Here is a 14,517-nt window from a genome sequence, read left to right on the forward strand (position 1 = left end):
GTGAATTAATTATATCAACAGAAAGGAAGAAAGAAACGGTGGCCTGGAGATGGCAGAGTGAGGCCACAAGTGATGGGCTTATGCCAGGACTAATGACATCACTGTTGCAACCCAAGATCTTTGTCTAAAATGCAACAAAACTCTGTGCAGCCTCCAAACCCATTACTGGCTCTATGAGAAGCAGGTGGCTTTAGCTTCACTCTTCCTTGCCATGAAGAACTTGATTTAGTTCTTGTTTTCCAGCATCTCTAACATCTACATCTGTCTTGCAGTAGGTTAACTGGACTGAGGTAGCCAGTTGTATTTTTTTTTCTTCAGTGAAAGAATATGTTTCTTGTGTATTTCCATTTCTCTAGAAGCCAAGAGGTATTAAAGTTAGGTGTGCTAGAAGACATGCAATAATACTGTAGAAATCAGCCATGTTACTGAAAGGATTTATCTCTGTTTCCAGCCTGGAACAGAATGTAAATGGCACATAGAGTCCTCTGACTCCTTTTTTTTTTTTTTTTTTTTTTTTTCTTTTTCTCTTTTGATTCTTCTTACTTCTTGTATGTTTTGGACCTTCTGAATTCCAGACAGGTGCCATAAAGTAGTTCCTAAAAGTCAGATAGCTGAAAGCAATCCTTCTGCCTTCAAGCTCAAGTTATTTTTTTGTTATTTCAGCTTTTTTGAGTAAAGACAAGAGGGATGAAGGTAAGATGTGAGTCACACATTTGAAGAGAAGATCTGAGTAACGGGAAGCGAGAGAGAAGATGAGGAGAGGATGAAGGAGTGAAGGTAGAGGGAAAAAAAAAAGATGTTATAAATGTTAAGAACGTACTAAAATCACAGTGATAAGTTGAGCGGTTTTCAGTTCCTAAGATGTTCAGCTGCAATTGGATACGATCTTAAGTCTATTCTTATGCCAGAGTCAATTCAATGCTAGAGAAGAAATGTTGTTTATAAGCGAAACAGCAAGGCTCCCAGTGAATCATAGGTGTGTGGTGGTCAAATTCTGTCTGAATGTTGTGTGGGTTTGTTTTAAAGCAAATTAAAAATAACAGGCAAAATGTACTAGCCTGATACTTGTTAAGAGCACCACAAAAGTCGGATAAGCAGTGAAAGAAGTATTTTCTATGAAATAATATAGCACTTGTAATGATCTGTAGGCCTTGGTCCGCCTCAAGAGAATGAGAGCAGTTACTCGCCACCAGTGTGATAATGTGACTAGACCCTACATGTTGCCAGACCTAACTGTTATTGTTTGTGCTTTCAAAGGGTAGCTAGTATTTGTAAGAAGTAGTTTGGGTCTTCATAATAAATTATTCCCTTATTTGAGAAAAAATTATAACACTGATACTCTAATAAATGTTGTAATTAGCAAGCCAAAAATGAGGCAGTGCCCTGTATGGGTTCCTTGAAAATGCGCTGTGGGCTGCCTCCAGCCCTGCCTTTGGCCTCTGCCTCCAGCCTGGGCCCCTCGTACTGTAGCTTTGCCAGCTGCCACGTCTCCTGCTGCTCCTGGCTGCATCTTAGTCCCAGCCCATCCACTTGCCATGGCTGCGGCTGCCCATGGGCCTTGTTACCAGCACCAGCTCTGCTAGCTGTGTTCAGCACTGAGGAATGGTGCCCGTGGGTGAGGGCATGGCCTGCACTGGGGCCACCTCTGCTCTCAGGTCACCCACTCTTCAGGAGCAGCCACTGCTGCCTGGCAGCCAGACTGCAGAGACCATCACATTCCTGAAATGCCCTGCTTTCCCTGGTGCCTACTGAGGGTGCCACTCTGCCTTGGGAAAGGCTGCCCGGTGGCCTTGCTTGCAGCAGTTTCTTAGGCTGCCCAAGCTTCCCCAAGCTGCCCTTGAGGTGTCTGTAATGGAGGGGGAAGGAATCTTGTTACATGGCTGTATAGCAACTGCATTGTTTGTTCCTCCTACTGGAGATAGATACCTGTTTTCTCTTTTGGGAGTCTCAGTATTAACCAGTCTCCTAATGGATAGACATTCTGTTCCACACTGCTTTGGAGGATAAGATTGAATACTGGACATTCAGGGAAACAGCAGAAACAAATCCCAGTAATGTCATTAGGATTAAAACGTCATGTTTCAGTGAACGTATAATGTGTGCACATGTTATGCATGGCATGTTTTATGAATTTTAGATGTTTTGTGACATTAATGTTCAGTTTGCAGTTTGGAGATAAGTGGTACCTATAGGATTTTTCATTGGTTAAAAAGAAAAAAGAAAAAAGAAAAGATTACTGGTGAAGTAATGAATTTAAGATTTTTTTTTTGTGTTAATACGTATTTTGCATTGCTTGAAATATGTATTTAGGTAGATAGTTTCATGATGCCTTGACCACAAGTATGCATTGATGCATTGTACTACATAGTATACTAAGGAGGACACTGGTAGTTCTTCAGTATTTTAATCAGTGTTTCTGAGGGTATATATATAAGTTGTGTGTATATATATATATATATATATATATAGGGCATATATATATTTGTGTGTATATATATGTATATATACACACACACCTATATAAGCACTTGAACTTGTATTAAATGGCATGGCTTACGTTATGGTAGACTTGATTGTACATTTTTATCTGTACTTGAGGAACAACAGACAAAACAAACTGCCAATTTGGCATTGCACATATGGGCAATAGATTCTCGTTTCATATGTGTTTGTGTTATATATATAGTGTTGATTATTTCTATGTATACCTCTTTGAATTATAGGGTTATTTAAGGATTTGAAAGGATATAATAAATTCACTGAGAGGTGTCCAAGGCTTTAGGTGACTTTTCTTTGTCCATTAGGTTATAATTAGATTAATCAGACATTTGAATTTTTCATATTCTGTAAATGCTCTTTGCAACAGATTTCACACACTTGTTAGAAGAGTAGGAAGACATACACAAGATGTTGAAATTTCTCCCAGATTGTTGAAGCATCAATTAAGAAGACTCATCTCCAATGTGGGCAGGAACATTTATGCAAAAAGAGCATGTACTTCCTGCTACGTGGTGGCTTAGATGAAAGCCGTGGCACTACAGTTTAGAGATGGAGACACTTTATGTAGCAGAATTCAGGTAAGGCTACAGGAAGAGGTCATGGAACATACTGAACATATCTAAATTAAACCAACCTTCAACCTTGTAACAGCAACTAGTCCTAACCCAGGGGATGTTTATATAGCTTGCCTTTCTTGTCTTCACGTAAGATGCTTTCACTGGCCTGCTGCACCTGTCTCTGGACCCACATAGTCCTTGTGCTAAGGGTATGTCCTGTCATCTGTCCTTGTGTGATTAGAGTACTGTTGGATGGAGGCTACTTTATCCCAAGTGAGCTGTCTGTACATATGTGGCTACAATTGTTCACTACTTTGAAGTTATACATGTACATCCAGGGCATGTGGATGATTTCAAAGTAGCTCTAAAAATTCAGTTTTTATTTCTTCATGAGATTACTTCAGATCTTAGAGTAGATGCTAACATAATCATTTTTGCTAGTTCTGTTCCCATGTCCTTTTCTGTTTTGTTGTTATGAAATCTTGATGTAAATTTTTTGTTAGCTTTACTGTGTAAAGTGGATGGAAGTCAAATTTAATACTGGCTTTAGTTGCTAGTTGTAAAATGGGACATTGTAATCCCATTGTAAAATGGGGTATTGTACTAGGTGAAATCAGTATGGGGTTTTGTAAATGTCAGATGGAATCTAACCAACATTTTCGAAGGTTGAAATGATTTTGCATATATTTTTGTTTTTCAATTTCACACTTCCTGTGTAACTGTATTAGAGAAAGAAAGAGGGGGTGTATCACAACACTTTTTTCTCTGCTCTGTTTCTTCAGTTTCTATTTCCAAAAAAAGAAAAAGGGGGAAGGGGGCAAGCTGTGAGCTGTGTCTGTAATCTAAGTACTGCTATTACAGAAATTTAAAGCATGCCTTCAAAATTAGTCCTATAAGAAATACACTTATCCTAACAAGAAGGAAGCTAATGCTCAAGATTTCAAGAGTAACTATTGATTTTTGATATATGAATCTAATTTCTGTGGTGTTTAACGTGGGGTAGGTGTTCACGCAACCTTGATACTGATTTTTGGCAGGAATTAGATGCGTCATATATTTTGAAAATATCCCATATATCATTTGCCCTGCTAGATATAATTTCTACCAAGGTAAATTTGCATGTGTCATCTATTTATTCTTTTTTTTTTTTTTTTTTTTTGACATTACAGTTAATCTGGTTCTGTAAGCAAAACTAACATATATGTGCTAAGCCTAAATTGAAATTTTGACTATGAGCACATAATAGTGATCATTGTGTTTACTCTGAAACAGGTCTTGTGAAGTGGCAGAGCATTCCAGTTCCATTTTATAGAAGGAGATCTGAAACAAAGATGTGGGTAAATGTCAGTGCATGTACATGCATTTAAGGACCTGAATTTACACACCCATTTGTCAAAATCAGGAAACGGGCAAGAGTGCAGTCTGGCTTCTTTCTGGTTAAAAATCTGTATTTTTTCTTCACTAAGGACATGATATACCAGTAAGAAAGAATAAGAAGAAAAAAACAGTGTAATCAATGCCCCTGTTCTCATAGGGAATCAGGATGTGGCTGGGTTTTGCGCATGGACTTCAACTAGGCATAGAGAGATCAACGTTCTTTTTCAGGTTATACAAAACGGTCTCAGATATGAAGGGTATTAATTCAGGTCAGTGAGCTCAACTACATATGATGCTTTATATCTACCTCATTTGCTTTACTACCTCAGTGAGTATTTCTGTTATTTAATAGAAGGGAAGAGTTCTTCCTACAGTTGATACTTTCCTGAGTGAAATTTCCTAAGCCCAATTCTGCACTTCTATGTCAGGATTTCAAGAGCAAGCTATGGTCTGGCTTCTCTGTTTAGTGCAGTTTAGTCCATTTAGTCTTTTGATGATTAATAAAAGTAAAAATGGGGTGTGTTAAATCTTCTGTGCACTTTCTCCTGTTAGGTGTATATTTTTCAGAACCTAAATTTGCCTACTAGTAGATTTTGAATGAGTGTATTCCTTTTTAGTATTGTTCACGGCTAGTCTGAATAAATAGTAAACATATGCTGCACATAATGAAATTCTGCTATCCAATTTTGTATTGTACAACGTTCAGGCAAAGTGAATATTCATAAATATTCATGTGATACAATTGTTCATATGAAGTAGCATCTTTCTATCTATGAAACTTCTAATCCATTATAGGAGTATGATTTTCTGCATATTAGCCAAAGCAGAATTGTATCTTTAGCAATCTCCTTCAACTGCATTGGAGTAGAAGCTTATATTATATAAATGAGATTGTTGAATTCTTTGTCTTGTACTTTTGTCTAAGGCCAAGCAACACTTGTATCATCCAAGAAAGTAAAAGTCCGTAAAAGTCCTCAATAAAAAGAAAATTGAATCTGATACTATTCCAAGCCTGTTTTCAAGGCAGACTGCTAGATGACTTGATCTCTATCCTAGAAACAGACCACAGTAAACTGACATGTATGTGGCCAGTGATGTTGTTGCATGATAGTGTGAGTCTATAAGTAGTAAAACACATATGGGAGCAGTCAATACAGCACTTGTGACGCTTGCCAATATGATACTCAAGCACTAACACAAGATGCTTTTGTGAGAGTTGAAACATCTGTCATCTGCTGAATACTCAATCAAATCTTGTAATCTTGTCCTTGAGCTATTATTTCTGCAGCAGTCCCAGTTCTCTGTGCACAAATAAGAACAGGCCATATGTCTTTATAGTGCTCCCCATCTGATATCTCCAGAAGCAGAACTACTCTATCATCATGTGACTATTAAGTGTTTAGAAGGAGTTGAAGAAGTAGATGTTTAGGCAACTTCAGTAAGGAGATTTCTTGTGCACCAGCATGATATGTGCAGAGACACTTTACCCTCTCAGTACCATTAAGTATATTTTTTCTGATCTCATCTGCTGAAGTGGAGTCTACTAGAAAGAAAAGTATGGAAGATTTTCCATCTAAGCTACTTGCATTCCTATGAAATATTGGTTTCAAATTTACCTAGAAATTATCTTGATACTTAGTTTCAAGAACATTCAAATCTGTTGAATTGAACCTACTTATAGGAATACCAGCATATTGAGCAAAAGTGATCTTTTCGAAGGAAGCCATTCTCTCCTACAATTGCTACAGTTGTATTTACACCGATAACCTGTTATATAATTGCCAGTGTTGGATAATGCTTTTAGCAATTAAGGAATTAAAAGTATGCATATATAAACAGTCCCCTGTCTTTGCCTAATCTCTTGAGGCCTTATTATTACAGGTACAAGATTAAGCAGATACTGTAGGTCTGCTGTGTTGCTCCAAGGAGTGGAGAAGATGGCAGGCAAGCAGTCTGCATTCCCAACTGCTTCCCAACTTGCCCATTCGTTGGACACAGATGAGATGTATGACTTTGCTTTCTTCTTTCTTCTGAGCAGTAATTTTAATTTGCAAAATGGCTGAAGGGACCTGGAAACCTTTACCTCTACTGGAAACTTCTCTTACATCCCCATTCAGCCACTCTTGCTGATCACTTGCTTATCATTGATGGTGAGAAGCGTGTCTGAGAATGCAAGCTGTTGCCTGTATTCCATAATGCTGGCTGGACAGTGTATCCTTTTTATGAGAGTACTCTAGTCCAGTCAGCAAGATGCTAAACTGGACAAGGTATATAACTAGATATAGCAGCTGGAAAGGCTGGGATCCAGATTGGAATGCTGATATAATGGGATCAGGTGTTTCTTGCCCATTATTTTTCTTTCTTTTTAAAAGAAACATCATAAGAAAAATAACTACCTCAATTGCTCACTGAGGAAAGAAAAAAAAAAAAAAAAAAAAAAAGCCATATGGAAAGTTGCCCAGCATTCAAAATCAGGCAATAGCAATAACTGAGAGTCATGTACCATCTAATCACCTTGAGGGGAGGTATTATTCCTTGTTCTGCTCGTTGGTGTCTCTTGGAAACATCTGCTCTTGATCCTGATCCTCTTTAATAAGAGCATAAACAGTACTGTGTAATTCACCTTTTCTGTAGCATTGTCTCTTGTGGCCTCTATCACAGTACTCTGTTTTTCCCTTTCTCTGCATGCTGTTTTCTGCTAATGTTATTTGGTCTGTCTATAGTGTCTGTGCCTCTGATGCTTTCATGCTTTTCTGTTTTCCTCATGAACTTATTGAGGAAGGATAGCTGATATTGATGGCATACACAGGGAAGATACTATCAATTTATGTATTTTTACTTTTACAGCGGTCCTTTAATTTGCTCAAGTAGCAATATCATTTTGGTTTTGCTTATGAACTGCTGATTCACATAAAAATTAGAAAGTCCATTTTGGTCGTAGGTCTGACATGCTGTATGATATTGTAGTATAGAATTTCTTTAAGAAATTTCATAGTCAAGGCCATGGTTTGTGGTAGATGTCTTTGATTTGTGCCTTATTTCATGGAAAAAAAAAAATCAAGTTACTTTTTTTTTCTTTAGAAATTGGTGATTCCTGTGGCATTGGCAGCTGGCATCCTTCTTGCTTTGGTTCTGTGCAGGTTGCTTTGTTGCCCTGTGTGAATTTCCTCACACTGCGTCCTTCAATTTTTTACCACTGTTGTTATGGTCCATCTGCAAACAAAAGGAGAGGTCCTTCAGCTTTCATTGGATATTATTGGGAATTTTCTTTTTAACTTTTAGAATTTTGAACCTGGGCTGTCTGATATCAAATTTCAAGTGGTTTCTGTTGGAGAGTTTGTTTCAAATACTGGATTTGGTTTTCTTTTGTTTGCTTGTTTTTTTAAACCCTTTTCCAATTGAAATAAACTTTATTTTGCTATTAACTTCACTGGGAACAGCCATGATCTTTTCTTTCTTTATTTTGTGCTGCAACAAATATTATTACAGTTTAAAAAAGTATAATTCAGAATACAGAGTATCAATACTTGATATCAATGCATTATATGCCCCATCCACCAGTTTTGTTGTTTATTTTTTATCTTGGAAACATTCAGTGGATTTATTTTTCCAGCAGTTCCTTAGCAGTTAAAATTACTCAGAGGGGAGTTGTTAATACTTTATAGCCATGAATTTCTAAGTGCAATGATTTATTTTTTTTTTTTTTCAAGTTGCAAGCTGATCTGACAGTTATAAGTTTATAAATATAATGATGAATGTTCCAGTGTCATCTAATTTGGTTTTTGGCTTGCACCTTAAAAGAAAAAAATAAAAAATTAAAAAAAAAAAAAATTAAAAAAAATCATTGGAAAAATTGGATGTTGTTTCAGTAGCTGAAAGTTTGAGATAATTTTTTACACCTCCTCGTATTTGTTGTTCTGAAGTAAAGCTAAGTTCCGTGTCCCAGAAGCTTACTGTGTGAATGCAACTGCAGTAGAATTTACTTTTCAGATATTTGTCCCTGTGCTTAGTTTTCAATGCTCATGCCTTTTGTTTGATTTCTGTACTTGTACTCTTTCTTCTGTAAATTTTTGTAACTTTGTTGCTTGTGGTGTTTACAGTTGGAAGATGCTTTCAGCAGTACCTCTATTGTTCTGCTGCCCCATAGGTGAAGAGCAGTGTCCTGGCACTGGTGGTTATTTATCCTTCTGTATTTAATCCCTAATCACCTGTTGGGAGGAGAGTAAGTAAACAAGCAGATCATGCCTATTTCCATGCCTGCATCTTAGCAGGGATGTAAGAGGAGACTTGCCTCCTAGCCTGGAGATGCTGTTAACATTGCAGTATAACCTGTAGCATCAAAGGTCAGCTTATACTCTAATGTTCACATTACACTGCTAATCCATTGTAACTGATTGTGTGTGTGTGAACAAAAAGAACAAAATTCTGAACATAATAAATGTAATTGATAAGTAATAAGTTGTAGCATGCATAATGTTGGATGCTTATTGCAGAACATGTATGTTTAATGGTAACCACATGTCCTTGCATGTTAAAGTACTGCTTGCCTAATGGAAAGTGAAGGCTGTGATAAATCTGCTAGCATAAGTAGCAGCAGCCTCTCATATACTGCTTTTACTTACATAGGGCAGGATAATACCTTGTGTATTCAGAGCAGGGAAATGATCATCTCTGCACGATGTCAGTGTCCAGGTGGGACTTCGTTGTATACCTGAAGAGAAGGTTTCAGGGATCTATCCTGATTAGTCTGATTACTATTTAAAGCTGAAGTGGTTTACAACCATGAGAACATGTGTGGCCCTGAAAAGCCTTTGTCAGCAGGAAAGCAAGGCTAAGGTTGCCCCTTTTGCAGGCAGAGGGCAGGGTGCAGAAAGAAGCACTAGCAGTGCTACAGCAAGGAATAGCCGAGGAATCAATCGGGGCAAGGTTGGGGTGAGGCAAGTGCCTCAGGCCCTCACTCTGGTCAGGCTACTACTGGTGAGATCAGGTCACCACATTGCTTTTTACCTCTTTATTGCTTGTGAAAATGGTTTTGGTGTATCTGTAAATAGCTGGGTTTCTGCTGGGCTGTTGCCTTCACTCCAGGGTCTTTAGCCAGAAGCCAACACAGCTGTAGTGGTAAAAGAGTATGTAGTGCCAAAATACTCCTTTACTTTTTAAAAATTTATTGCTTTTCCGGGTACAAAGACTATGGCGAGCTTTAAACAAATGAGAGGGACAGAAAACCTGCAAACAAAGCAGGTAGCGACAGGCATGACCAGTCAACGTGGTTCATGGCAGAGCCAGATGTGCAATTAAAGCAAAATTTGACTCCCTCTGTGTAGAGCAGATCGATTGGAGAGGTATTGTCATTTAACTTCCGGAGAGTTTTCTCAGGCTGTAGTGGTGTCAGCTCTCTTTGGGATTATTTATCTGAGTCATTAATAAGTCATCAGAGACATTCACTTTCCATATGAGGATATGGGAGAAAGGCATGTCTGGATGCTCCTTGCTAGTCAGAAAGGAAAGCTGCCAAGGACAAGGAAGCCCGAAGCTGTGTACAGCAGGCAGAGAAAGCTCTTCAGTCTCTGGATCACATTCAGATCATTAGTTCTTGAAGAAAAGCTGAAAAATGTGTTTATGCTGGGGGGAGGTGGGGGCAGCTGTAAATATGCATGCTTCCAGTATAGCGAGCAGCTCAAACTGCAGCCTGTAAATAGATGTACATATTTAACCTCTGAGAAGGGCTGTAGCTCCCTGCTGTAGTACAATAAGAATAGTAATACTTCCTATTTAGAGTGTGCTTTCTATTTTCAGAGCTGTGCCAGTGTTAGGTATTTTAATGTGGAGCTGGTGGGTAAGCTATGAATAGGATTTTAAGCTTTTTGATTTAAGGGTGTGGGAAGCGTTACTGTGCACAGTCCCCAGGATGAGGAGGGAGGTCCAGACCCTCCTGTTCTGACAGTGGGTTCATGGCGTCCTTCAGCCTTCTCTCAGGAGAGGCTCTGGTGCAGGAGCTCGCCTCTTCTCAGATCTGACCACCGTAGCCCTCAGTAATTATAGCAGTAGCGAAATTCCGGGCTAAAAACAGAAGTGCAGCATGTGCCTATTCCCCATGTGATTCAGAAACCAGGAAATCGAAAAAGCCTGGCTGAGAGAGGAGGGCAGTACAAAGCCACAGATGCATCTAATATTTATCTCAAACCTGCTACGCCTGGGACTGGGGAGCTGTCATCTGCCAGAGCTGATTATGCATGCAGCAGCAGCAGAGCCTGATTGGGTGTAGTAGGACCTAAGGCGAGGGGGAGAGGGAGTGGGGAGAGAGTTAGGCTTGCAGCACTGAAATGTAAACAGTGGGAAGGCAGACGGACGGAGTGAAACGCCTTTTGGCAGCAAGCAGCGCACCGCACGCACTCAGGGCAGCACACCTCTCGCCCATCTAGCCGAGCCCGGCTGGATGAAGAGAAGCGGAGGCTCCAGAGGATCTCCTCCTGCCTGTGGATATAAATAGGAGGCAATTGGGATGTGCTAGCTTCCTCCGGCACTGCAGCTCCTCCGTGCTCCGCACCGGAGCTCGGACGGGGCAATGGAAATGAACATGAAGAAGTTCACGGTGCGGCGGTTCTTCTCTGTCTATCTCCGCAAGAAGTCTCGGTCGAAGAGCTCGAGCCTAAGTAGATTTGAGGTAAAATCCGTGGTAACTTTGTTATACGTAGCAAATACCGTTACTTGCTGCTAGCAGAGATTCATACAAGAGAACGTCTGCCTTTGCTGACACAGTAAATAGTTAAAGGTGGTCTTTCCCTGGAGGTGCTGCTGCTCGCACCTGATGTTCTTTGTTTCAGTGTAATTCAGGGCTTTTCCTTGGTAGCGTTCAATACATTGCATAATATATATAGTGTGTTGCTGAGGATCCTTTTATCATCCTGGCACAGGGGGAGGAAGCTGGTTCAGGACATCATGAAGTTGTAGGAAATAATTACATATTCACTTAAATTAGCACAAATGGCAGCATGACTTGTAATAGCCTTATATTTCAGTCTTCCTCCCCTGCAAGCATATGATTCTTAGTGCTAGATTTTCAAATAATTGGTCAATTTGCTAGTGCCTTGCATATATATTGTATGCAAGACAGATTTTCTTGCTTGTTTTTCTATAGATTCTCATGCTACACAGATTTTTACACATCTCTTCCCTGCATCCTGTATTTTCTTTTTATTTTATTCTAAGGAGAAGTTGTTCTTCAGGAGCTGGGGAGCAATGCCAAATTAAACCTAAAACAGTTCAGCAGTATCAGGAGATTAAAAGCAGTTCAAGTTGGAGGTATTGGCGGATAGGAATGTGTGAATGGGGTAGAAGCAGGATTTCTGCCTCTCTTCCTTGAACCATTGTTCTTCAGCCCTATATTTGGAGCTGTGAATAGTCGGCAGGAAGTGAGATCAATTGAATAAATGTCAGTTTTATTTATGTTGTTCATTTTATCATTGCAGATGATCTGCAACCTCTGCATTAAAATAAAGGTAGATGGGGCCCGATTCTCCTCTGTCTCACATTTGTTTTATGCTGGTGTACTTCAGCTGACCTCCGAGGAGTTACTCTGATTTGCACCAGTATTCCCAAGAGGAGGATTAGTTTCATACTGTGTGAATACGTTTTAAAATCTTATTCCCTTGGTGTCCTATTTAAAGTACTAGGTAATTGTTTGGACATAAAGTTCTTCATGTGTCATTGCTTAAATGGGACATGCAGAAAAGCAGAGTTTGGGGCTGGTGTTTTTTTTTTTCTTAACTCTTTAAAATCAGTTTCCTTAAAAACGATCCTGTAAGGTACCTAAATTTGTTTCACTCATTGAGTTATAAATTTAAAGCTAGTAAGTTAAAGTTGACATCAGTTGTTAGTGCTCCCTTGCTCCACCAACCCTAACCCTCCAGGATTGAGGGGGATATGCTGTGAACCCCAAATTGCAAAGGCTAAGCCGAAATAGATGTTCTTGTAACGCACTATAAATTCACCAGGCTCATGCTCCATCAGAGCCAACAGAAAATAGATCTGGAGTCGCTGAGTTGCATGAAGGAGTTCTCCTGAGACAGACAAGTGTCTTCACGGGCTGTCAGTTTCAGGGTGCCACGTTAAGGGGAGATGATTTTGAGACAGCAGAGCCCTACCAGACCTCATAACTAGTAATTTGATGATGCTGTAGTTTGGGAGAAACAGATTTCACCACAATAATTATTTAACTTACTGAATAATATAGTGCTGATAACCAACGCAACTCAGAAATGGTAACTGGCCAGACCTTTACTTCATTTGAGGGGGGGAACAGGGAGGGGTTAGCATCATTTTGATCACCAATATTATATTAGATACACTGGACATCTACATTCAATATCTGATATAGTTTTTCCTTACATGAGATCAAGAGTTGTCTTATAAAGTAATTTTAAATATATTTAAAAATAATTTGCTTCAAGAAGCATCCTGGTACGTATCCTGTTGCACATGTAAGTTCAGAGCATCCACTTCTCTTTTCTCTCCATTGGCTTGGCAGTAATAGCCAACTTTATGCAAAGTGACTCAGTATTATAATGCAACAGGGAATAGGGGTTGTTCCAACCAGGAAGAAAAAATGATTCATGAAATCTGTTCTGCTATTTAAGTGTGAAAATCATCAGAGATGTTCCTGCTTAGAGGGGAAAAACCAAACATGAACATCAAGCCCCCTCTGTGATTTCCATCTCTGAGTACTTTTGTGTATAAATTTGTAATTGCAGGCTAATGAGAGTTTGTCAGCCAAATAGTGCAAAGAAGCCTGGTGGTAGTTAGATTTCTAGAAGTCAGGATATTCTTCATCCTAATAGGTAGATATTTTTAAAGAGGCGGTAAAAAGGCACAGGTTATTACATCATGGAATGAGTAAAAGTAAAATAAAGGGAAGAAATTTGGAGAAAACATGTGGCATTGCTTTGCTTAGTGTGCCTTAGCTAATATACCTGGCAGAAATTATGTGTTGCTAGATGTCATTTGAAATTTGGAAGAGGAATGCTGTTTCTAAGTTGTGTGGGATTTTTGTTATGCTGTTCTTTTTGGGGGTCATGAAGAGGGGTGAAGCGTCTATAAAGATAGATGCTTCTGGATTCAAGCGTTTGAAATGTTTAAAATACCACTACTGGAGTAGGTTCAAAATAATAGAATATTAGTTGTTAATGCTGTAGGATTGATTACTTTTTCTTCTGTGGTATTCTGCTATGCTTTAAATCCAGTTGCAATGAGCTTCATAACTTACAGAGCAGGGATACAGAAGCAGAAATGACTTAGCAAATCACAGCTTGTAACTTGACCTTTACTTAATCATTTCATATGCCAATATCATTGCTCCATCTGAGACAACAAGATCATTGCCTCATGTAGATAGGTTTTCCACTTAGTCCTGCTAAAGGAGGCAGAGCACACTCTGGTGAATAAGATATCGCTGGGCTTTTATTTTATCTTGCCTAAAACGTGTGCCATTTTTATTGTTCTGGGAAAACTTGGCTGAAATTTGAACTGATTTGGCCACACTTTGGGTTTTCAGTTTGTTATTTTTCAGTATGGCCTGTGTTGCCTTTCATTTATAAGGTATCTAGTGATGTAATTTTATTAAACATGCAGAGCCAAGTTCTGCCCTTCTGCGTGCACACAGAGTTCTTATTGAAGTCAGCTGAAAATCCGACGAAGTCAATGGGAACTGCATGTGTGCATCCGAGAGACGGGCTTTGTTTATGGTTCTTGCTGAGTGTTGATGAACATAAATGTGAAACCATTAGGAGAATGTACGCACAGTGTGGCTCTGTTAAAGACTTTGAGCCCCTGTGGAATGCATCTTATAGCAGTGAGCAATATCCTTGATTTATAAATCAAAAGTTAACTATGCCATTCGAATAAGCTAGGAAAGACTTAAGCATGCAAAGAATTTGATTGTATTTATTCCAGTGACGCAAAAGCCTTTTTAAAATAAAATGACCAATTAAAACACTGACATTGATGCTTTTTGGAGATTTTTCTTGACTTTTCCACTCCTAGTGCATTTTTAAATCTTTATACTTATTCTTTAATGGTTTTAATTCTT

General features: G+C 39.0%; 1 protein-coding gene across 2 annotated transcripts in view; it reads left to right on the forward strand.

Moving 5' to 3' along the window:
* Positions 1-14,517, forward strand: part of RPS6KA2 (ribosomal protein S6 kinase A2) — a 294,655-nt gene that overhangs the window by 112,972 nt on the left and 167,166 nt on the right. The window contains exon 1 of one of the 2 annotated variants that reach the window (XM_032183723.1): positions 10,734-11,097. The exons of the other annotated variant lie outside the window; for it this stretch is intronic. Within the exon in view, the coding sequence (XP_032039614.1) occupies positions 10,999-11,097 (99 nt within the window). The 5' untranslated portion in view covers positions 10,734-10,998. Of the gene's footprint in view, positions 1-10,733; positions 11,098-14,517 lie in introns of those variants that run through there. 2 annotated transcript variants of the gene reach the window in all.

Source organism: Aythya fuligula, chromosome 3 (genome assembly GCF_009819795.1).
Source record: "Aythya fuligula isolate bAytFul2 chromosome 3, bAytFul2.pri, whole genome shotgun sequence".
NCBI lineage: Eukaryota > Metazoa > Chordata > Aves > Anseriformes > Anatidae > Aythya > Aythya fuligula.